Source organism: Apteryx mantelli, chromosome 28 (assembly GCF_036417845.1).
Source record: "Apteryx mantelli isolate bAptMan1 chromosome 28, bAptMan1.hap1, whole genome shotgun sequence".
In the NCBI taxonomy this organism is placed as follows: domain Eukaryota; kingdom Metazoa; phylum Chordata; class Aves; order Apterygiformes; family Apterygidae; genus Apteryx; species Apteryx mantelli.
Window position 1 is genome coordinate 187,083 of NC_090005.1, and position 24,024 is coordinate 211,106.

A 24,024-nucleotide genomic window follows, 5' to 3' on the forward strand; every position below is an offset into this window, starting at 1 on the left:
CCAGCATTCTTGCTTCTCAGTCTCATTTTGGATGTTGGGTGTTCCCAAACAATAGTTGAGATCCAAATGGAAAGGTTTCTGTAAATGCATTAAGGGATATTACTGACAAGTTACACAAATAAAAGAAATAATTCACACAGATAACAACTGTTGGCTTAAAAAAAATCCTCCCTCTTGATGCATTTTCCCCACCAAAAGTCAGAAAGAAGCTAAGCTAGGGAAGCAAATACAAAACAAATTTGGAACAGAAATACCTCAAAGTTCCAATGTTATCCAGTTGGGACTTCCAGTATGTACATTTTTTATTTTACATCTTTCATTGCCTTTTGAAAGTCAAGTGTAAATTTTAATGGAAAACAGTAACAGGTGCAGGTAACAGGCTGGAATAAAAATATGCTTTGAAGAGTAGTCAATAGGACAACCTTCTTTGCACAGCGCCATAATGAAAAAGTCTCTGAACTTACAAAATTTCTAATTTTACTTAACTTTATAAAGATGTAATGTTAACAGAGAGCCTTAGGTATTTATACAACATAATAAAACAGTATATACAACATTCCTGCCCACCTGTGTACATAGATACAGAGTTCAAATGTATCCACTTTTCAGTGTGAAACATTCTTCAGATCAATCAAATGCAAAACTAAACCAGCCAACTTCATTCTACTCTTTTCAACAATAACTAGCAAATATCCCAGCTTTGGGGGAAAAAAATAAAATAAAAATTGTGTATCTCCAGCTATGGAGTCAAATAACAAGTTTCTGTTCTATTTGTAACAAAAAAAAAAGGGGGGGGGGAGACATTTACAGATAGCTTCAACGTGACATAGCACACACTGGGTAATCGATCTGTTTTTAATATGGAACCGTTCCACTGTGTTTTACTGAAGTTTTAGCTGTAAGAGATTATATATAAAAGAAAGAAAGAAACAAACAAAAAGCCCTCAACAGTTGTGATGTCACCAAACACTGCCAGTGGAAATAAAACATGACACATTGGGTAGAAAGTCTAAACATCTGTAACCACTTAGGTTCATAGACAGAGCCGTGCTACACAGTGGATGTGGTTAATTACCATTTGATATACTAGCCTTCAGCACGCAGGAGATGGTGATGAAGGATAAGACTTGCAGTCTGACCTGTGTCATTGTCCAAGTATAACAGACCCTCTAGTTGGGTTTCAGGGGATCTTTTTTACCTTATCCCGCAGCCACAGATACTAAATAGCTCACCACAGATGGCTTGCATAAAAATCAAATAGTTACATTGGACAGAGAAATGCCTAAAACAGTAAAAACAGTCACTGTTCAACAGCACAAGCTGAAATAAATCCCTTTTAGTAGGGGTAAAGAAACAAACATATTCCAGCCCTATTTGTCTGGTCATTCAGAACACGATTAGGTTGGTGAACAAATATTTTTTAATCACTTTTTGTTGCTGTTGTGCTCAGTGTGTAAGATTTTCTCTCTTAAAAGGGGAATGACTAAAAAAGTGTTTTGAGATTTATTTCTGAAATGATGCAATACACTGAGGAGAGCCAGGACATTTGTCATGCAGCTGTAGATTCTGAGAGGCAGCTGACATGAGCAAGCAACGCCCCCTTGTGCTTTTGCTCTGAAAACACTTATTTTCTAATCATTTTGCAAGTAACCATTCAATTGCAAGCGTCCCAAAACAATGCAAAAACTGCAGTCCCACGAATATACAACCAACAACAGTCCATGCTAGAACTAGGCTCATCGGCGTCTGAATGCACGCGAGATCCTCCAAGCGTTGGGCTCCTCATAGCGATTGTACAGGGGTTCCAGCCGCTGCTGCTTCTTTTGTTTGCTCAGCTTGGTTGGGTCAGAAACCTTGAAGAAAGCTGGTGCAAACTCCACCAGCCAGCGGGGATCGATAGTGGTCACTTCACGCATATATTCCTTGGTGGTCAGCACCAGTTCATGATACACCACCCTGTGAAGAAAAGAGAGAGCAACTTGGGAAATTACTACTTCCAAACAGAAGGAGGCAGGGCAAGGGCTGGAATATCTAAGCTCGCCTCTTGATCTCCTTCTCTTCCCTTCCTTAGAATCAGGCTCCTTACAAGCTCCAATGTGGGCTCCAAAAGAATCATCCAGAAGAGCTATCTTCTTTTCCCTCTCCTATTTCACATCTATTCTTCAGCACGGAAGTGCTTCATTCCATGTAAAACAATTCCCATTCTCTCAGTGCTCAATGTTTTGAATTCACTTTCACAAGACAGGCACACAGAACTGCAGGCTCCAGTCCTGGCCTTGATTCTAAAAGTAAGTCTCTCATCTGCACAGACAAAATTTAGCAGAAGGAGCCAAGGACAGACTTGAAACTATTCTCATTCTGCTTGTTGCTGACAAATCAGAAGCCTAGAGCTTGATTTGTTTTCTACAAATAGTGCACACTACAGGCTTCTCAGTTATAAAATCTGAACTGAAATGGAAAATTAAGTGACGTCCCCTTCCTCACCATTCTGGCTGCCTGTTGAAAAGAGCACTGGATGGGTGGATATAGACTACTTGTTGATCAATGAGTGTCCGATAACCCTCCTGGGGATCCTTCTTTGCTGCATTTCGGAAGAAGCCACTACAGATGGCCTTCTGGACTCGCACTGTTGCCTTCCCACAGGACACCACATCCAGCTTGTGTCTACCAGACAGGGAGAAAAAATTTAGAGAGATCCCCAGATGTGGGTGCAGCTGCTAACATCAGATCTGCAGGTTTTCTTTAGCTACTACAATGTAATAACACTAAGAAAAGTCAGTACTTGTCCTTCTGGATGTGCTCACCTGTCCATAATGCCCAACATTTGCTTGCGGATGTCCTGTGCCCTGCGTAAGGACCGAGCCTGGATAAAATTTTCATAACACCAGGGATTTGAAAACTTATTATTCTTCCAGGAATTGTACACAGCCAGCAGAGTGAGGTGGTCACCTTCTGTTTGATGGAACTTGGCTTTCTTTTGATCAGCAAGTGCTTGTTTATCCTAATACATAAAATATGTATCTATCAGACATCTATGCCTTAGAGACCATCCTTGTGTAACAGGAAAAAGGACACTGGTTCCTTGTCACTCATACCATGCCTTTTTAAGGCTACCAAGAAACAGATGATATAAAACTGGAAAGACAACACAAAATTCTGAGTGGTAAATGTCTCCAATCACTCGGGCCAATCACTAAGAATCTGAAGGTCTAGGACTGCTCTCACAAAGACAAACCTACGGCTGTATGATCTGGAAAGCCTAGAACTGTTTCTGCTGAAGACAGACCTCCTCTAGGCTTTCTGAAAGACTGTCTCCCACAGGAGGAAAGGGCTTGATCATAAAAGATGATGTACTTTGTTTTTACTGACACATTTTATTCAATTTCAGACCCTTTTTTTTGAAAGGATACTTCAAAGCAGACGGTTCCCTTATATTGTAGGCAGTATATGCATACACAGAAGTAGCTAGCTTTTATTGCTCTGGAAGCAACTTCAATGAGTAATCAACACAGCTGCTGAAATAGCAGCTTTGACTCTGCTGATCTACCCACTTCTCCTGACTTCTCCAATCTACAGATAAAACATGAATCAAACACTGTGGTTACATACATCAAAATTGAAGTTAACGGACTAAATTGCAGCAGGGTATCATAATGAAGAAATAATGGATTCTATGGGACTCTTCTGTGGAGGAATCCTACTGCACCACAGTCTGCTGCTTGCTGACATGAGAACAATCAGCACAGGACAGGACTGTGATGAAGAAGCACATTCTGTTTATCTGGAGATGGAGAGGTTTCCCTCTAGCAAAGCCATTCTGAACTCAAAAGCAGGGGCAGACTGGATTTAGGGTTGTATGTGTTTACTGGGAAGGAAAAAGAGAATGTGAGGCATCTAACTTTCATCTTCCCACCCACAAAGAGACAACCAATATCCACAGCTACAGAGTGTTTAACCAAAAGGTATGTCAGATATGTAATGTATGAATGAACAGTTCAGCCAAGCTACAGGTCTGTTTTGGCAAATATGCCCACTCTCTAACACCTGAGGCAGTCAACACCCAAAAAAACCATCCAAACTTTAACACTGCTGTCTCTTGGCTGCATTCCTTACCTTTGGCCTGTAGAATACATTCTGTACAGACAGCATAGAGACTATTGTCAACATTTCCTCACTGCATCCCAGATGTACAGACATGATCAGCATCTTACACAACATGGGCTCCAAGGGGAATTCTGCCATCTGCAAGACACATGTTTCAGGATCCCATGCAAAGTCTTGGAAAAATCTTGAGATCTCTCAGTGTGAAAGATACCAGTGACTTTTCTTCAGTGTTTCCCAATCAAAGCAATGTGCTTTACCCAAAATAACTTTACTGAACATGAAACAAATTACCTTGACTATATACACAATCACAAAAATCATCCCAATACTTACAGGAGATTTTTAGACATTGATAAAAGTAACCTTATTTATAAGAAGAAAAATTATCTGCTCCTTAAAGAAGCAGAAAATACGTAACTATGGTAAGGGCAGAACTACCAGCACAACAAAGGAGAACAATGGAAGGAGAAAGAACAAGAGAAAACACAGTGCCAGGCAAGTCCCTAACAATTACTCCCATGTCATCCTCTAAACACATGCAAACCAGCCAGTGTTAAGAAATATCCTATACAACCTACCCTGCGCCCAAGTCGAGTGAGCAGTCCTTCATCATCCAGAGCTCCCAAGGTATAGAGCTGCTCCATGGCAGTTATGAGAGTTTCCATTGGGGGAGCATCCATAAAGTCAAAGGAAAGCAAATCATTGATCCCCATAGCCTGAACAGCAAAAGTGGAGAAAACTCAAGTCAAAACACTGGAGAGAAGAAGGAAACCAAAACCCAGCCAGAGATATATAAGCATCAAACAAAGTAGCACTGAAGAGCTTTAAACCCACCCCACCCTCATGCCCTTAACTCAGCTGCAACCACCATCATGAATACATGGCTACAGTCTAACACTTGAGATAATCCTGCACTGGCCCATGGCTTTCATTCAGTTCTCTTGGTATGTTTCTTTGGTATTGTTTCAAAGCTCTTCCAAACAAGATGATCCACTCTAGAAGACGCATGGTCTAAAAGCTGGGTGTGACTTCCTGCCTTTTAAGTCAGGGTGGGATGACAGCTACAATGGATACTAAATAAGTCTCCAGCCTTCCCCCTTCTCCCAGAAAGGGGGTAAAGAGCAACAACTTCCCTAGCAGCTACGTACCGCGCTAGATTCAGTTTGTGGACTCCCAGAGTTGATACTTAAATGCACTTACACATATACACAGTCAGAAGATGCATATGTCTGGGGATCAAAACCAACTCCAGAACATGCATCTTATATCCTGTTAACAACATAACTGAATGTGCAATGGCCATAAAATTCCTATTTCTCAAACTGCTTGCAATTAAATGTTGTGTGCAGCCGAGACTTCTAATTTAGGTTGATACTGAATGTTATAAACCTCCAGAGAAAAACGCATGAGCAAGCTATAGTGCCCAAAAATTGCATGTGATACAGTATCCCTTCCAAGATACACGTGTTTATTAGAAGGGTCTGGAATTACTGAAGTATTTAAAGAGGCTCATAAAGGCTGAAATTAATTTATGGAAAGACTTACGATCAGGTTGGCTTGCTGAAAGTCAGTGAAATACCTACCTTCAGGGAGAGCACTGTACTAGCCAGATTTGTTCTCTGGATTTCAGGTACATTGGTGGTTAGCATTTCATCTCGATAAGCACGCTCTGTATATAGCCTGTAGCATTTTCCTGGTCCTGTTCTCCCAGCTCTTCCTGCTCGCTGCTTTGCTTGGGCCTAGAGGTAACAAGGCATCTCAGTGGTGCAAACAGGCACAGGTGAAAACAAGTGAAAGATAAAATGATTGTTTGCGATTTTCTTTGTATTATTCTAAAAAGATTTCCAGTACAACCCAGGGAAGTATGTATTCCCTAGTCACAGTCTCAAGTGCAATTCAGAGAGATAGCAAAAGCTTGGTTTTATCATCGCCTCACTTTGCTTCCACATGCTTGGACACATCATCAAGTTACACAACAGCAGCAGGAAAAAAACGTCAAACACAAAATGCCTACCTGTGAAATTGGTGTAACAACCAGCTGGTCAATTCCAGTCTTGGAGTTATAAACTTTCTGCTTCACAAAGCCAGGATCAACTACATAATATATTCCATCAATAGTCAGAGAGGTCTCAGCAATGTTAGTGGCAATAACAACCTGCAAACAACAGTTTAATTCAGGAATCAGTTCTGTGTCTAGGTGGCAAACCAATCACGCTGCTCAACTTGAACAATTTACTCTACATGGTATGATCAGTTTGTTATAGATGCAACTACTATTAATTTTACACTGAAAGGAGAAACGGAGGGACACAAAATAGTATTAACTATAGCCAAAACCTGACAGGTTTTAAACATTTGGACTCTGTTTTACGTTCGGGCAATATGGGAAGAGAGCATAATAAAATTCATAATTAAGAACATGGTCATTATTTTGTAAGCAGATTGCAATGATTTCAGGGATAATTTCTGCCTATCACTAAAATACAGTCCACACTTAGAAAAGCAACTTCCATAGACTAAATTTCTAGGTATTTATTAGCTAGTTGGCAGGAAATTTACAGCCACCCAAAAGAAATTTTATTTAGATTTCACTGATATTAATATTCTTTAAGGGCAGCATTAAAAGAAGCACCAAGAACACCCCACAGAGATCTTTGTTACACTAGATGTTTTTATATAGGTTTTTAAAGGTTTAGAATACATATAGATATATTTTACACACACGCACACACACAAGTGTGTGTATGCACACACACTTGTGTGTGAGATATTACTGGAAGTGCTGTGGGGAAAAAAAAAAAAAAAGATGAGAAAAAGAGAAAAATATTTTCAAGACAGAAAGTAATGGAGAAAACCAGGCAACCGAAAACATGCTCTAAGCTACATATAAACCACCTTTTCTCCAAAGCTACACGATTTTGTCCAAAATTATACCTTACAGAATTGAAATGCTAAAAAAAAGTTTGATCAGCATTGTAATACTTTTTAATAGTGGGGTGTATCAGTAGAAGATGAAGCCACACTTCGCTGAAATTACCTTTCTGCTTCCTGGTGGGGCTGGGTCAAAGATCCTGGTTTGCATTTCACTCGGTAAAGCTGAATATACTGGCAGGATAATTAACTCTGGAACATCAGGTCCTAGAGATTTCATCCTCTCATAGAGGATCTCACAGGCAGTGTCAATCTCTTCCTGACCAGTTAGAAACACCAAAATGTCACCTACACAGGGAGTACACATCCACAAAATCAATTCTGCTCAGTACAACTCCTGGATTTCCATCGCTCACCTCTTCCATTTAAAGCAGAGTTCCCCAACCTTTGGTAGTCCTGGGGCAACAACCGTTAGCCAAAAACAACATACTTTACTCTTCACTCAACCTCAGTTCTGAGCATTTTATTTACTGTGGTTGCAAACAACAGAAGGTAGGGCTGAGAACAATATTTCACTCATGTTATTGATGCTTGATCTGTGCCTCATAGAAAGACCTTGCTCAAAGGTATTAAGAGTCCCTGAATCACCAATCACCCTGCAGCATTCTCCACTTACCTGGTGGCTCTGTTAAGTGGATCTGCATTACTGTAATCAGACTGGCATCCAAATAATCCGTCTCTGGCTCTTTTGTGTACAGAATTTCTACTGGGTATGTTCTGCCAGGAATTGTGAAGATTGGAGCTTCATAGAAATACTGAGAGAATTTCACAGCATCCAGTGTTGCTGATGTCACTATCAACTTCATATCCTGCCGTTTCTGCACCGTCTATAGGAAAGAAAGTTCTCAAGTCATTTATTGCCTTTGGCACTTTTAACATATAGCATTTGACTTAAGTCAAAAAAGTATTCTATACTGCAGAAAGAAAAACAACCAGTCACATAAGGCGTTTTGACAGATTCCAGAACTGCTATGAGCAGAAGAGCAGCTCATTCTAGAATCCAGAATTTCAAACAACTACTTATGCAACCTACTAAGGTCACATTTCAAACCTTTCTTAGCAATACCTATCATAGAATAACTTTGTCAGAGCAGGAGCAAAGCAAGAACACTCCACTGCTCAGCCATCATTAGGAGCATCCTAGAGTACCAAGGCTCACTGTTTCTTTTGAATTTTGCTTGCTTTGTCTTTACAGAGTCTTGTCTTATGAGCATTCAAACTATAAACCCTTAGGAACATTAGTTTTGCTTCAGAAGAGTCTCTTAAGGCACATGAATGAACTTGGTTTGGATAACTTTGCCTTCCACTTTGGGTCTCTACCCATACATAACACACAGAGAAACCCAAGGCAATAAGAATCAAAGCCTATATTACCTTCTTCAGGAGTCCAAAGAGAACATCTGTATGAATGGTCCTCTCATGGGCTTCATCCAGCATGATAATGGCATATTGGGTCAGATCAGGATCTATCAGGCACTCCCTCAGTAACATACCATCTGTCATGTATTTGATGACGGTTTCAGGGCTAGTGCAGTCTTCAAACCGAATGGTGTAGCCAACCTAGAAAGAAGAGTTGAATAGAAAACAATGTTCTACCCCTTTTACATTAAAACTGAAGCTGCAGACCATTAGTTCCTGGGTTGATTACTGTCAGCTCATTTCCAGCCTACCAAGGAACAGACACATGGACACACAGACACACGGACACACAAACTAACTCTATTACTGATTTTTCCTGCTTTTCATTGTGTTTATTCCAGCACATCCTTCAACAAGGAAATTCACCTCTTGTCCCAAACAGCAGCCGAATTCTTCTGACACTCGTTTTGCAACAGACATTGCAGCCACTCTGCGAGGCTGAGTGCATCCAATCTTTCCTCTCGATGTATACCCCGCCTCAGCCAAGTACTGGGTAATCTGTGTTGTTTTTCCAGATCCTGTCTCTCCAATAACAATCAGAATCTGGTTGTCATGCACTGCCTAAAAAAGGTCATATTAGATAAAACTTGTTAAAATTTAAAAACAAACAAATAAAAATCTCTACACAGTGTATCTAGGACTACACTGAGCACCTACTTCTCTTGTTTTAGCTGACCCAGACCAAAAATGATTTAATTGTTGTTCTTACTGACCAATAGTCAGCAAGCTGCTTAACCACTTAGCTGACTCGTTCCTTGCCCTTTGTGATCCTCTTTTCAATTTTGACTTATATCAGTAAATATCTGGAACATTATTAAAATTATATATATATATATATATATATAAACCTTTTAAAAAATTATTTTGTTCCATGCTTAATTTTTTTAACTGGCTATTCACCTGTCAACAGGATAAAACAAAAACATTTATATTAAATTACTCCTTGCTCAAAAAACAATGTCATTTCAAGGGTCTTACTTGTATCAGCTGCTCCTTCAGTCTGAAGATTGGAAGACTTTCCCTCTGCTCAATGATGGAAAGTTGGGTTTTTTTACCATAAGAAGCTTTGTTGCCACCAAATGCATGTTTCTTCCACTCTGGGATATCATTTGGCATCATCCCAATACCTCGCATGTTTGCAGCTATTTGTCTTCCATCCACTAGAAAAGAAACAATTTCACCATCACATTTAGGTTCACACAGCACAGGTCCAATGATCTTGCTCCTACTGCTCCATCTTCCACACTTTTCCTGTGCATTTAAGTTTCTGTATTTTGTAAAATCCTGCATGCATCCTCCCTCTATTAAAACAATTTCTGTGTGAAATATTGCTTCGCTACCCATCACACTTTTCAGTAGTCCATCCCTGATGGATAGTGGAATACCCCTGTACTTTTCACTGACATTCCCATTCTTAAATGGAAACTTTCCCAAACTTAAATGGAAAAGAATTTCTTCACTTTAAAAACAAGGCTGAGAAGCGAACAAACACAATAGTATCATGAACTAGACATCAAAACACTTCTCCTGTGTTGCTCAACTATCACAAAAAAGGCATGGGTCACACCTAGATGTGTTCAGACATACCATCAGGAAGAGGATCCACCCAGTGTGTGTTGAGTCCCATAGGGATAGAATCCATCTCTGCTTCTCTTTGGGCTTGTTTAAGTTCCCGCCTTTCTTTAGCTAACGCACTCTGCATCATTGCAGCCTGGGACAAGGAACCATCTGGATTCTGAAGAGCAAGAAAAGAGTTAGGATTTCAAGCACTGCCCAATCCTGTAATTATCTCTCTGTCAGCACTGTCCTTCTGAAGCCTCTTCTGAATCAGATTTGTTAACTTGTTATATATTTGAGTTCCAGAGTATTTCCACTTGCCCAACCTCAAGAACTTTCATGGCCATGACTAATATAGAACATCTGTTCGCTGTCTAGTCAGGAGGATTATGGGCACTACCAATAAAAAACTTATTTCTCCACTGCCTCCTACCTTCAAAAGGTAAACAGCAGAACAGAAAAATACCAATTAGTTCTGACACACATATGTGAAACAGTTGCTGCAGGCTAAATGTGCATTTCTGTTCTATTATTCTACTTCACTGTTACCAGTTAACTAATAACCCAGCTTTATAAGTAAAGAAAGGATCTCCAATTTAGTAGTAATGTTTTTCAGGGCTCTGAGAAATGTTCAGGTAGAACCTTGGTTGTTGAATTCCCAAATATTTAATTAAATCAAGTACACTGTTTTCAACCCTTGAAATCTCTTACCTTTACTATTTTGATGGGACTCATATCCATGCTTTGTTTAGTATGACCTCGAAGGAATGGTGGCTCTTCTTCAACCAACTCAATCTCAAGGTCCTCATCTAAAACCCACAAATTACAGTTTTAATGGAAAGTTAAACATCATCTTTCAGATGCATGTGAATAAGAGTACCTCTTAAAACAGCACCTCCTGTGCATTCTTGATTATGACGTAATTAGACAATTTTCAAAAGTGAAAACACCACAAAAAGTACACACAGACAGTCAAGTGCACATCCAAGTGTCACTAACAATGAGAAGGCTGGAGTAACCCTCGTTCCAAATGTTTAAGGTGACACCAAATTGTGACATGCTTCACATCCACTTATATCATCATCTGTTTCTGAATCAAAACACATCCAGAAACAGAAGAAATTTACCACAACAATAAGACTACTTGGAAATACTACCTTCTTCATCATCAACTTTAGGAAGAATCCCAGTCTCCTCATCAAAGTCAGGAAACTCTTCTTTGGAAAGCACATTAGCTGCAATCATCTGGGGAAGGAATGAAAGAACAGGAATTTGTCCCCATGTATGAACACCACTCATGCCAGCAAGGTTTTTGTTCTAACGATATCATCCAGAGTTATAAATAAGGAGCAAAGGAATGAACAGTCCTACATTCTGGCACATATCTCCCCGAGTCATTCAGTCTCTAAACAAATAATCTTTTTGTTATTCTAAATACCAAAAGTATGGGACAGCTGATTTAGGCATGGCAGGACTGTACTGATAATCAAAGACCATCTTAAAAATCATAGGATAAAGACCAGGATCCCACTGAATCGTAGAACAATTTAGGCTGAAAGGGATCAGAGGTTACTTAGTCCAACCTCCTCCTCAAAGCAGGGCTAACTTCAAAGTTAAAGCAGAACTAGAAGCCCCAGATAGCAAGAAAGCAGTGATTTAGAGATAAGGAATAAGTTAAAAAAATAATCAAAGAGCTATAGCTTAGTTTATGAAACCCCCTTGCAATTATACTGACTGGCACCCCATTTCACTCAATACAAAACATACCTGTTTTATTTCCCATTTCTCCGGGTCTGAAATTCGGGTGAGGCGTTTCCTTTCAAGGGTATCATCCTCCACCTCTGGAGCATTTACCAGGGAAAGGTGACTGGGTCTGTCTGGGTTCCTCATAGAGGTTTCTTCATTGGTTTCTCCAACCAGGTTTCTCCTCCGGTTTGGGTTCAAGTCTTCCCCAGTGACTTGATCAACATCCTACATTAGATTGATTAATCAATCAGCTCTACCTATATTGCACTTCTCCTTATCTATTAACCCTGCCTGGTACTTCCTCTAACGCAGGAGTAAAAGCAGAGCCCACTTTTCCAAGAGGCTACTGCCAAACACAGCCCATATACAGAAAATGCTAGTTTGCACATATATATATATATATATATATATATGCAATATATATTTTTTTTTCAGCTGGTATCCAGAGATGAGTACATCCCAAGGTCTGGAATATATTCTGCCCTGGCAATGGCAGTGCATTTTATTTAAAAATAAATGCTTCTCTAGTTCAGAAAAAGGAAGACAAGCATAAAAACAGCATAAGGTCTGACTTGTCATGTAGCTAGCATGTCAAATCAACCACTTCATTTGGTTCAACAAATTTTTAGGACCATTACATCAAAAATGCACAAAAAAAAGAACCTAAGGAAAATGAGTGAAAAGTAATGAGCCACTTAAATACAGAACCGTAATTCAAATGTTTTAACTCTCACTTGAAGGGTTATGTATTAGTTTTCAGTAATACATAAGGTAGCAAAAGCAGATGTAATCTTTATAAAAGGTTTGGCATCACATGAACTCTATTCTAAGGACTATGGAATATCTTTCATACCTTCATGCTCAGGCTGGTTTTGGATCCAGTAAAAGATAACACTTTGACCTTTACTCTTTGACCTTTGCTCACAACATCAGCAACATTGGCAACCCGTCCTTCTCTTCGAAGCTCAGAGATGTGGACCAAGCCCTCCCAGCGCTTCCTATAGGTGCAACAGAGGGGCATGAGATGTTGTATATTAATACTCAAACAGTCCTTAACATCATTCAGAGGCTGGTTTAAAATATTTTGCAACTAATTTTTGTGTATGCTCATAAACCGTTTTTCGTGAGGAAAGCATTCTCCCCTGTCAAATTTATTTTTGTGAAACAGAACTTCATTTTAGCATCAAAACTCAGTTTACTTTACTGCAGCATCCTACATTCTTTAAGACATGATCAGAGAGCAGAACACAGATGGAATAATACAAGATTTATTGTGAAGATCAGAGGGTACCTTAGTCCTTCCAGCTGCACAAAGCATCCAAATTGCATTATACTTGTCACTTTGCCATTGTAAATGTCACCAATGGAAGGCTCTTCAGGTGGTGGACGGTCTACATGCTTGTCTCTCCATCTATCATTGCTCTTCTCGACATATTTCTCTCGATCCTTACGATCCCTGCTGGGACTCTGACTCCTGCTCCTTGAGCGGTATCTGGATTTTCCCCTGTTCTTGTCCCGAGTCTTAGAACGAGACCTAGAACGAGACCTGTGCCTTCGCTTCCTGTCCCTGCTGCGGCTTCGGCTCTTCCTCTTTTTCTTTGCCCTATCAAACAAACATTAGAAGTCTACACTGAAATTCTACATAAGAACACAACAGGTAGACAATATTAAGTGCCAGTACCCATCCGCCAAAGACACACTAGAAACCTACCGGTGGTCGCTGTTCCTTTGCTTGCCTTGTCTGTCAGCACTAGGCATTAGAGCTTCAAGCTCTTTTAGTGCATCAGCTGCCACTTTCACATCATCTTCATCCAACATATTCTGCAAGGACAGAGAACCATTCTATAGGAAGGCTGATAAAAGTCTGTCACAAAGAATTAACCTACACAAAGAATAATCAAGTGCGTTTCTGTTTAGAATGAATATAGAATAAAGAAAGATCAGACAGAATACACAATATGGAAGGAAAAAAATTGTAAAAAAAAAAAAAACCAACCAAACAAAAAAACCACAAAAAACTCCCCCCCCATTTTGGCACAATGTTGTGCCAATTCTGCTTTTATACAAAGAAGAGTTTTATCTCAACATCTAAATTATTACTGAAATACAAAATACAAGTTTCTGGTAGTATTTCAATGTCCAAGATTTTCATCTAGTTCACGATCAGTTGCTCTGAACATTATGTCAAAAAGGTCAGGCTATAAATTTCATGTCACAAGAGCCTCTTTTTTCAAATATCCCGCAAAACAGTATCAATGCTGCAACTCCTACAACAGCAATTCCTGATAACTGCAGCCAATAATATCAGCTTTCTGCCTCTTCTGGGTTTCACTTCTCATGGTCCATTTTTATTCATGCAGAAGATACAAATGCTAACATAAATACAACTTGAAACTATGAGAAAAATGTAGAAAATAAGTGTTATGTTTCCATGTACATGACAGACATCTGAAATTATGACCTTACCCTGATGTTGGGATTGTCTGGCCTGCAAAGGGCTGGAAACAATTCCTTCAACTTTTCTTTCTCCGATTTGGGTTTGACAACTGCCTCTGATTTTGAGATTAAAAAAACAAACAAACAAACAAAACCCTTAGAAGTGCTATAATGATTTACCCTTAACGTTTCTGAAATTGAACATAAAATTTAATTTTGATCTGAATGCAAAGGTTAACACAGTTGTCACAGAGATTAAATTCAAAGATGATAATGTTATCTTCCTACAAACAAAATTATGATTAACAGTGAATCTGTGAAAATCACAAATTCTCTAAATACTGTACTCAATATGTTTTAAAGTGCCTCAACAGCTTTGCAAGCCTACCACTAATAATAGCAAGAAACCCATTACAACAATAGGATATGCATTGTCTTACAGGACTAGAACAATAACTACTTTGATCTGACCAAATATATATTAAAAAAAGGGAAAAAAAAGGGGGGGGGTTCTACTGAACTGATGAGAGAGAGATTATCCATACCTTTGCTTGTAGATGGTTTTGATGGAGGCCGCATTGTCTGTATGAGACGCAGCAAATTACTAACAAGGGAATCCTGAAAAATTCAGTAAAATATTTTATTCTGAGAAGTGACTTCAATACTTTTGTTCATTAATAAAGGGCTCAAGAGAGGATTTGTTAGGAGGGCAAAAAAGCTCAATTCTGAAGATGCAGGCTTTGTTTTTAAAAGAAGCTTCATGTACAGCCTAAAACAAATACAATAATTTGAATCTGAAAGTGATTATGATAATTCCATTTAACTGATTTTTCCACCCATCTTTTTTTTTAATCAGCTACTTAATCCAACCACAGTAATTGCTGAGGAACTCATGAACCCAGGAACTGAATATCACAGAAAGACTTATACTAATATTTGTCTTCATGACAAGGTGTTTCTTCCGTATTTCGCATGCTCAGCAATGAGATGATAAACATTTCAAGTAAGTCCTCAGAAGGATGCTTCACAAGGACTATGAGTGTTAAGAAAGTGGAGAAGGAGGGGAAGGCTTGATCAGATAGATATACTCAAAAGTTATATATTTGCATAGTTTTCCATTAAAAAAAAAAATCAATAATCAGGCCTCGTACCTCTCTTTTCAAACAAAAAAGGCTCTATAAAATATGCCAGGACAAAAACGTACAAATAATGTCGAGATCTCACTTACAGTGAACTCAGCACCATTCTTTAGAAGAACAGCTTTAAATGTGTCAAACGTAGTGTTTTTCTCAGCAAGATTTATCACAAACTCGGCTGTAAAGAAAAAGTATAAAGGAAATCAGAGCAAATAATTAAAAGGCAGTGCAAGCCCACATTCTAGTAAGAGCTGTTCCAGTGGCAGCCCAGGGCTCTGCTAGACTTATCCACCCACAGAAAAGCTGTGGCACTGTTCAGGACAGCAGCCCTTTCCTTTCCGAGTCCTTTCCGGAGCCCAGATCAAAGCATTTTCTCACGCTCGCGACAAGCTTTTTGAAGAAAGACCAGTTTCCTAACTTTGAAAAGCCGCTCGCAGAACACGTCCCAGCCGACGGAGGCAGCTGTAGCAGCCCCTCCGGTGGCTGCTGTCACGGCCGCGCCGGGACAGGCCCTTCTGCCGCGCGTGGGGGGCGCCCGCACCGTCTCCGGCTGCGACCTTCCCGCTCACCGAGGTCCTTGTCGTTGATGCCAAGGTGGTTGTCCAGCTCGGTGCACACCTTGGAGACTAGCGACAAGTACTCGAGCTTAGCGAGCTCCTCCAGAGCCACCGGGTCCGCCATGTCTGCCCCTTCCCTTCACGGCACCACTTCCGCATCCGGGACGCGGCGGAAGCCGTTAGGGGTCACGCGCAGGTCGCGCTGGGGCTGACCATAGAGAGGAACATCGAACATCGGTGCTAGAACGGCCCATCGTGAGGGGAGTCTGTAACACCATCTTTGTGGTTGTGGCGGGCGAGGGAGCCAATGGGGGCGAAGGCGGGAAAAGGCGCCGCGCGGTACCTCAGCGGCGCTGCGGGGCGCGCGCGGTCTGAGGCGGCTGGGGGAGGGTTGGGAGGGATGACGGGGATTGCGGCTGGCGGCGGCAGGTGGGGAGGGATGAGGGAGGTGGCGGCAGGGCTTCTGCCCGGTCGGCTCCCCTTGCGAGGAGTCACGCCAGGGCTGCCCTGAGTGGAGAGCCCACTGCAAAAAAGTGACAGGGCAGCCAGGGTCGGCCTGTTCTGTCAGCACTGCCAGCGTTTGAGGTCTCACAGATACCTCAGGCTCCAAAGATGCGCTGACTGATATTTCTTACTCTCCTCTCCTGCTCCTGAACTGGCAGCAGTAGCAGAGCCCTCTTCATATTTCTTTTTCTCTTCTCTGACTCCTGAAGTTGGTGGCCCCATCAGAGCCCTCTTCATATTTCTTTTTCTCTTCTCTGACTGCTGAAGTTGGTGGTCCCAGCAGAACCCTCTTCATATTTCTTTCTCTCTTCTCTGACTGCTGAAGCTGGCAGCAGTAGCAGAGCCCTATCTGCCAGGGGTACCTTACCCAAATCTAAAACCTCAATAGCATACTTTATCCTTGGGTCAGAGAGTCAGCTTCAGTGAAACATTCGGAGAAGAACCGAAGCTTCTCAGATGAAGATATATACAGATCTCTATAGGAACATATTCCCCTTTTACCACATCTGGCCATGTAACAAACTGCTTATCAGCCAGGTTAATCTCAGCTCCTTTGTAATCATTAAGTCATCTAGTCTTCATTGTGTCTCCGTATGTGTGGTCCGTGTTTTCAACACATGGAATATTCTGCTGCCTGTTCAGTCTAAATCTTATATATCACAGTTTGTATTATTTTCTTCTGAAGATTGAGAAGATATATCTGATGCTAATATAATCCCCTGTCTGTACTGTACTCCTGACTTTTACTGACTTTTTATAGATAGTGTTTAAGTGATTTCCATTGTTTGCTGCACTTAAGTAAACTAAGAGCGCTTGCATGATCTGCTGACATAGTTCAGTTGAGAAACCATAATGAACAGCTGGGAATTGGAATATCTGTTTCTAAAGTGAGTATATGTCTTTGCCTATAGGAAAAAAATTATCTCTGTTCTAGAGAGTGTGCAGTTTAAGGTGAGAGAAGGTATAGAAGCAGTCTGAGAGAAATATTTGATTTGCTTAGTGTCACACAACAGGTCATTTACAAAGCTAAGCAGAATTCAGGAAACCTGTGGTCTGGTGCAATATGCAGTTTGCTAACCTGTACTGCTCCTATCTGCACAACATCCTTAGGGCAACAGCTGGACTTTGGTATTTGAATTAGGACTGGTGTGTTACTATTACACAAAAACACCTCCTGATGGTACACATTAGCTGTGCAACATTTGCAAATACCATTGAGTGTTTCTTGCTGGCTTCTGAGCCGAACCGCCCCCCTTAATGCTGTTAGTTTTCTCTGACTGTGAGTTAAATTTACTGCCTTGCAATGACTGATAATCTAGAAGAATGTTGTACCCATTGCAGCAGGCAGGCAGGCAGCCTAGCTGAGATACCTACCCGTCAAACAGATGGAACTGTATCTTTGGGAGGACTCTACTAGGCACACCTCAATGTATTAAACATAAAAAGCTGGCTGCAATCCAGAGTATCTCAGGTGTGCAATGCTGTGCCGTTTCTGGCATGCAGAGACAGGGGCAAGTGACTTTTAATTATGCCCTGAGAACTTGAACTCCAATTACAGTTATTATTGAGAAATGTTACAGCCATCCATTAGAGATAACTAACTGTGGGGGTAGGCAGCCAGGAGCTGTGTAGCACCAAAAACATCATTGTGATGAATGGTTTCAGTACTTGGGTCAGTAATCAGTTCAGATTCCAATTCTGCCCCCCAAACCAGCTTGGCCTGAAGCAGAATATGTATATATTCTTTTCCATCTTGCTTAACACCAAATATGCCCTTTCATTACTTTATGATTAATTTAAAAGTGCCTAGAGTCAAAAAATGAGCATACAGAGGACCAGTTTAGAAAAATATTGCCAATGCATGTTCACAAATTCCACATGATATACCATCCTGCCTCTGACTGGCAAGTGCAGTGCTTTAGAGTAAGCAGCACACTGGCTGATCACAGTAGAACATCCTGTCTCTATAAGTTTCTTTCTGATTCCACAGTCAGGATTTAGTTTATCTTTTGACAGGGAACCCTTTCAATCTAGAAAAATATTTTGGTCCACAGCCTTCTCATTCAGACTGGAAACTGTGTTATTCATGTAAGAACTTGTACTAAGCTCTTATCTCTTAAGAAATGGTATAGCTGGGGCTCTGCTGTTACAAAAACCCATCTAAATGGTTCTAATCTCCCAGTCATTATGACCAATAAGCTCATGGAATTTGCCACATCAGATGACATGTCCTGCTTCTATACTCTTAAGCTTCATGTTGAGGAGAAATAAGCTTTTCAGTTACCATATTCCTGGGTCAGAGCACAGAACATTGAGCTAAGCACAGTTAAGTATGGGGCAAGAAACTGATGCAAGAAAAATTATAAAGATTTAGGCATATTACAGAACAGGGTGATTTATACAGTTATAGAAAGGTGGAAGGACAGGATGTGCCTCTGAAAATGCTCTGCCAGCCTCAATTAAGAGGTGTGACGGTCATAGGAAGTGACACACCTCTGTAATCCAGAGATTATCACATACCTGCCAAATGACAGAGCTTCTTCATGATCCTGCCAGGGGTTTCACACCTGAGCAGGCTAGAAATTACATACCCAGAGACTTTCTAGATAAAGCCAGTATAATTAACAGAAGAGTCATATTAGAGTCATGCTGGGCAAGCCCTTTCAAACATTTATGGACTGGAGGAATAATATTTCAATGCTAGAAAGCTGGAGCAGAGGACAACACATATACCAGGAATGAGTCCAGCTTGCTCAGGAAATGCTCAGCTGTTACTCAAGACTGTTGTATGCAGCATTCAGAGTGCATGCCATCCAAAAAGCAGTTACAGCATAGAACACAACAGCCTTGTCCCTATAAAGCTTTAATCAGAGTTGCAGATACTCTTTTCCCAAGTGGGCTTATTGACTAGTGGGCTTATTGACTCAGTTAAAATCTTCCTGTCTGAGGCCCAAGATAAAAGTTGCTATTTGCTCTGTGGTAGTTCCAGAACCAGTTGTGTTGGATCCTGCCATAACATAAGAGAGAGTTTGGATTTGAAAATACGCAAGCAACTTCCAGTGGAAAGAGGAGACCTTAGGAAGACATAGGATTTTAAGATTTGACAGTGGCCAGATGACCCAGAGCCACATTGAAACAGGACAACAGTTAGATTAGTCTGATAGTCTGCTGAGTATTAACCCTGGAATAATGTGTGCCTTATGATTTAACAAGGTGGAGAAAGATGGATGTGAGAGTGGAGCAGCAGAGAGAAGGAATAATCCCCTCTTCTCCACATCCACCCTGAAACAGATGGCAGCAGAACCAACTCTGTTGTCACTCCGTTGTGACAGCCTCATTACAGTGATTAAATTGTCCTGTGATAGTGACAGACTGGGGAATGTGGGAGGCAGGGTTAGAAACAAAAATGAGGCAGCCCATAAAATATTCAGCATCTTACTAAACAAACAAAGTAACCCATCCATCACTCCCCAGGGGTGTTGGGGTGTATCACAGCCCACAAGGTGGGCTTTCTCGATAAGACAAAGACAGGTTCTGCTTGGATGAGATCATTGTTAGCCAGCTGTTAACTGCCCTCATTTGCATATCTATTTCTTAAATTATTAACATAAATTGAATGAGGCAAAATGTTCTGATACCAGCAACAGTGTCTTTTTAGCACTGTTAAAGTGATGTCTCAGTACTGGGTTATTCTGGATTCTTGGATATCGCAATAGTTTTTTGACTTATATACTTAGATTCATTGTATATTTCACCAAAGCTTTAACTTTCTGTTCTACTGGGCTGCTGCAGATGTAATCAGTGCCCTGCCTGTGCTCAGTCCTTCTGGCTTGGTTGACATGTCAGACCCTTCTGACATGGATTTCTGGAAGAGTAACCTCCTTCCCAGTATGTACTATCTAAATAACCCCAAAACAAGAGGGTTGTAACATACCAACATGTCATCAAATATTCTATATTCAAAACCATGTTTGTAATCCAGCAGAGAAAATTGATTTATGCGCTGAAACTTTGAAATCTTGCCAACTAACAGTATCAGCTTCCTAAATCTTATTCCCAGACTCTCAGTCCCTTGTCAGGATGGAAATCTATGCCTTGCCTCTGGTTCTGTGGAAGAGCGCACAGCCTGCAAATGAAAAATGCTGTGTACACAAACATGGAGAAATCTCACTAAATTGTGTGTACATGTTAGCAGCTTAGGCTCATTAACATGGGAAAATATGTCCAGCCTCTAGAACCGTTAGTGAAACAATGGAATGTTATTCTTGCTAAGGCCAGAATTAGAATGGAATTTATGTGAGCTGAGCACTATCACCTTAATGAATCTAGCAGTTTATAGACAATAAATCATGTGCTGAGATTTAAATTACTGTGCTAGACACATTTTACCTCAAGTATTTACTTAGTGTACCTCCTGACCACTTGCAGAGGATTATTGGGAAAATCTAGATAGAGAGTGAATTTCCATACTTTGGGAAATGTTCTACATGAGACAATAATACTAGACTCAACCGAAGCCCTACTGCAAACTGCATTCATCAGCAAATTACAGCAATTAAAGTAAGGGACTCCAGATGAATGTGGGTGGCAACTCCAACACATGGCAGGCACTTATTAGTAATTAAGCTTTGGCAAGCAGAAAAGAATCAAAAACTTCATGCTGCCAGCATATGTGACAAGCTAAAAAGGAAGAGCCTGCGGTTGACTGAGCACAGAGACAATGGGGGCCCAGGAGAGACTGCTGGACAGCAATAGACGTGGAGCACTGTGGAGCAGCCAGGCTGACATCCGTCAGTGTTTTCAAAAGCCTGTCACTTGGGACAGAAGGGGTTCAAGTGCACTGCAGAGGTGACAATCCTGGGGCTGAATGAGCTTTGATTGCATCCATCTCTACAGCTGCCTATTCAGCCCTTTCCCCATAGTCCCAGCCTTGTGGTCACAGGGGAGAGGAGGTACTTGAAAGCTCTAATCGCTGGCTTAGTCACTTCCACAATGCTGTGCATCTCCTAGCTCACAGCACTCCGCAAGCCTCATATGAATGGACAGCTGATCAGGAGTTCCTACTCTAGTGGAAGTAACTCTTCATCCTCATGCATTCCCTATACCATACAGTATTTTCCTGGGTCCAGACTCTGCAGAAATCACTCCAGAGAAGCCTGACAATGATTCCGTTCCTGAGCGCAGCCAAAAATAGTGATGGCTTATGTGGAGTGATGAGGACTAATCACTGTGAGCCTTCCCTGTGAGCCAAGACCAACTGGTGTTTGTATTAGAGCTGAAGAGGGAATTAGAAGGATGATGTTAAAGAGAAGCAAACAAGATGAATTGGTTTGTTCTGTCTGCAGTAATGCCAAGCAGAGCTTTTGCCTTCCTGGGAGCTTGTTGCCTGATGTAGTATCCTGTCAGAGGTCAATGAGAAGCCCTAAAGCCATATTCCCTAAGAGGAGGAGTCCAGGTACACATCCCTGACTCACTAACAGTGGCTTTTCTGTGTTGCTCGGGGTTTCTGCAGCAGCTATCGCTGTAGAGACCAGGGAAGGTTAAAGCTCATTAATTTATGGCATGGGCTGTGTTCTGGGTAGGGTCTTCCAGTAAAGAGCTTAATAGCAGTGCCCTTACTCATACACAGCCTGAGTGCAGTCATGCCAGAGCCTGTGAAGTGCAGGTTTCAGGCTGCAGCAAAAGTGTGGAAATACATCTAGATGCTTAGCTGGCACCCAGCCATGGAGTGTGTGTCAGAGCCCTTCAGAGGCATTGTTTAATTCACTGGGAGTAGTCTCTGATACCTTATGGATGCTCCATTAACAAAGTGACTGACCAGAGGCTGTACAGGGAACATGTGACACAGCAGGAACTGCATTAGACATCCCCTTTCTGGCCAGTGTCTTAATCATAAACCCAGACTTTCTCCTTCAGCCCAGTCCAGATATTCTCTGGATACTGAACTGCTAGCAAATTGCTTATACCTGTCATGCTGTGAGCCTATTTTCATCTGATAAAGAGGCTGCAATTTATTTACTAACAAGGAAATGGAGGAATTTTGCCTTGAAGGAATTCCATGGCCTGGGGACAGCCTGCATCTGACAGACAATGGAGAGAACTTTCCTGCAAGCCCAAGCTAGGACTGGTCGAGTGCAGCTGGCTCCACAGGAAGGAAAGCACAGCTGAGTGACAGACTCAGAGCTCTGTGCAGCCACCAAAAGAGCTACAGCCCTAGCTGCTCTTGGCTATGTCTAGATTGTTGGAATTGAACAAATGCAGAGGGAAGAAAAGACTCGGGTGACTTTTGTGCCTGTTCATCCAAAGCCTTTTATCAGCTTTATGCACATATCAAGCTGCTAGTGGCTACCCTGCCATTTTCAGTTAGCTCAAAAGCTGCAGATATGGGAGACCTGGGGAAAATGACAGACACAAAACTGCACAGGCTAGAAACTTTGTCTCTGAAATGTCTGCATCTGGCTTAGCACTGTGAAGTTTTGGCCCTTTGGCTCACATTGGCTTGCATCTCTCCTATCTATACCTGGAAAGGCTGACCTCCTAACAGCACCAATTTCTATCTCCTGGCACTGCCAGTCTTGCTCCTGCTCCACGGTAACATGCTTATCTCCCCTCACTGCTGCATGCCCATCATGACACAACCACCTAATCCATCCCTGTCACAATCCAAAGCCGTCTTCCCCATCTGACTTGCTGAATATTCTACTCAGATCTTCATGCCCACCATCCTTGCCTCAGCCTTATTACAGCGCTTGTCCATCTGCAAAGATTGGGTGCTCCCCCTCAAAACACACACACTTGCCAGCTTGTATCCCAGCCTACTTAATGATATGAGAGGAATAAAATCAGTATTATTAATGTCAGAGTATTTAGATCATCTGCACTAGCAGCAAGGAAGGCCGCTTCTCCAGTCTTTGAAGTCTGTATGAACTTTTTAGTCTTGTAAAAGACACTGAGCATAGGCTCAGCTGCAGCCTGTTGCACAAGATAGTGCCTAGGGAGCACCTCTTATTTTTTGCTAGGCACACCTGTGTTCCCAGGAATGTGAGCTGCCTCCTCAGTTTCGGTGCTGCCACAGCAAGAGCAAAACCAATCCACTGGCAGCAGCCAGAGAAACGTGTGGGACAGAGGCCTTGTTTTGATTGCTGAAGCGATTAGAGCATGGCAGCTTGGGTTTGTCCAGTAGCCATGGGAGGGAGCCAGGCCTATTTTTCCTCAGAAAACCATGCCTGCCTATTCTGGCTGGAGAACACATGCTCACTTGCATCCCTCCCCACCACTGCAAGAGCTGGCTGGGTGTTGCCGTGTACTCAGCTTTGCAAGGTTCAGCAGAACCATCTGCAGTGTCAGAACGGGAACACTGGCCAGTGCCTTATTAATTCTTTTTAATGTACTTACATTTGAAATAATATATGTGTTTTTTTTCCAAAATTCTGAATGCCCTAATATTCACAGAAATTCAGCCTGCAAGCTGCCTCCTTCTTTCACCTGTCAAACTGAAATCTTTTGCAGAGAGTTCAGAGTCATACCAAATCCAAGCTATTTTCACCCAAGTTCCAGTGTCTCAAAACCTCCTCAGAGAGTTTCTAAATGTAAAAAATTCAGTGTTACATGACCCCCAAAACTCACTGATGATC

The 24,024-nt window shown here is 41.4% G+C and overlaps 1 protein-coding gene across 5 annotated transcripts; it reads right to left on the reverse strand.

Annotated features, from left to right (window-relative positions):
* Positions 1 to 261: 261 nt before the first annotated feature.
* On the reverse strand, positions 262 to 16,017 carry DHX8 (DEAH-box helicase 8). 5 transcript variants are annotated; one of them, XM_013951471.2, is made up of 23 exons: positions 15,899 to 16,017; positions 15,422 to 15,507; positions 14,739 to 14,811; positions 14,224 to 14,309; positions 13,469 to 13,578; positions 13,049 to 13,360; positions 12,611 to 12,755; positions 11,779 to 11,982; positions 11,169 to 11,256; positions 10,723 to 10,820; positions 10,042 to 10,189; positions 9,433 to 9,614; positions 8,821 to 9,015; positions 8,410 to 8,595; positions 7,652 to 7,862; positions 7,142 to 7,323; positions 6,119 to 6,259; positions 5,688 to 5,843; positions 4,683 to 4,820; positions 4,114 to 4,242; positions 2,805 to 3,001; positions 2,485 to 2,664; positions 262 to 1,956 (listed from the first exon to the last, which is right to left on the reverse strand). In XM_013951471.2, the coding sequence occupies exons 1-23, from the start codon at positions 16,008 to 16,010 to the stop codon at positions 1,737 to 1,739; spliced, it is 3,579 nt and encodes a 1,192-aa protein (XP_013806925.1). In that variant the 5' UTR covers positions 16,011 to 16,017; the 3' UTR covers positions 262 to 1,736. The 5 variants fall into 5 exon arrangements, with proteins under 5 accessions (XP_013806925.1, XP_013806927.1, XP_067167931.1 ...); XM_013951473.2 differs by lacking the exon at positions 15,899 to 16,017 and adding an exon at positions 15,748 to 15,877; XM_067311830.1 differs by lacking the exon at positions 8,821 to 9,015.
* Between the last annotated feature and the right edge of the window lie 8,007 nt (positions 16,018 to 24,024).

Excerpts from the sequence above, each read along its gene's own strand:
- DHX8 (XM_013951471.2), bottom strand. The coding sequence starts at position 16,010 with ATGGCGGACCCGGTGGCTCTGGAGGAGCTCGCTAAGCTCGAGTACTTG. Across the intron at positions 14,812-15,421 it reads AGAATGGTGCTGAGTTCACT|GATTCCCTTGTTAGTAATTT; the intron begins GTAAGTGAGATC and ends TGAATTTTTCAG. Across the intron at positions 8,596-8,820 it reads GCTGCTGTTTGGGACAAGAG|GTTGGCTACACCATTCGGTT; the intron begins GTGAATTTCCTT and ends TCTTCTTTCTAG.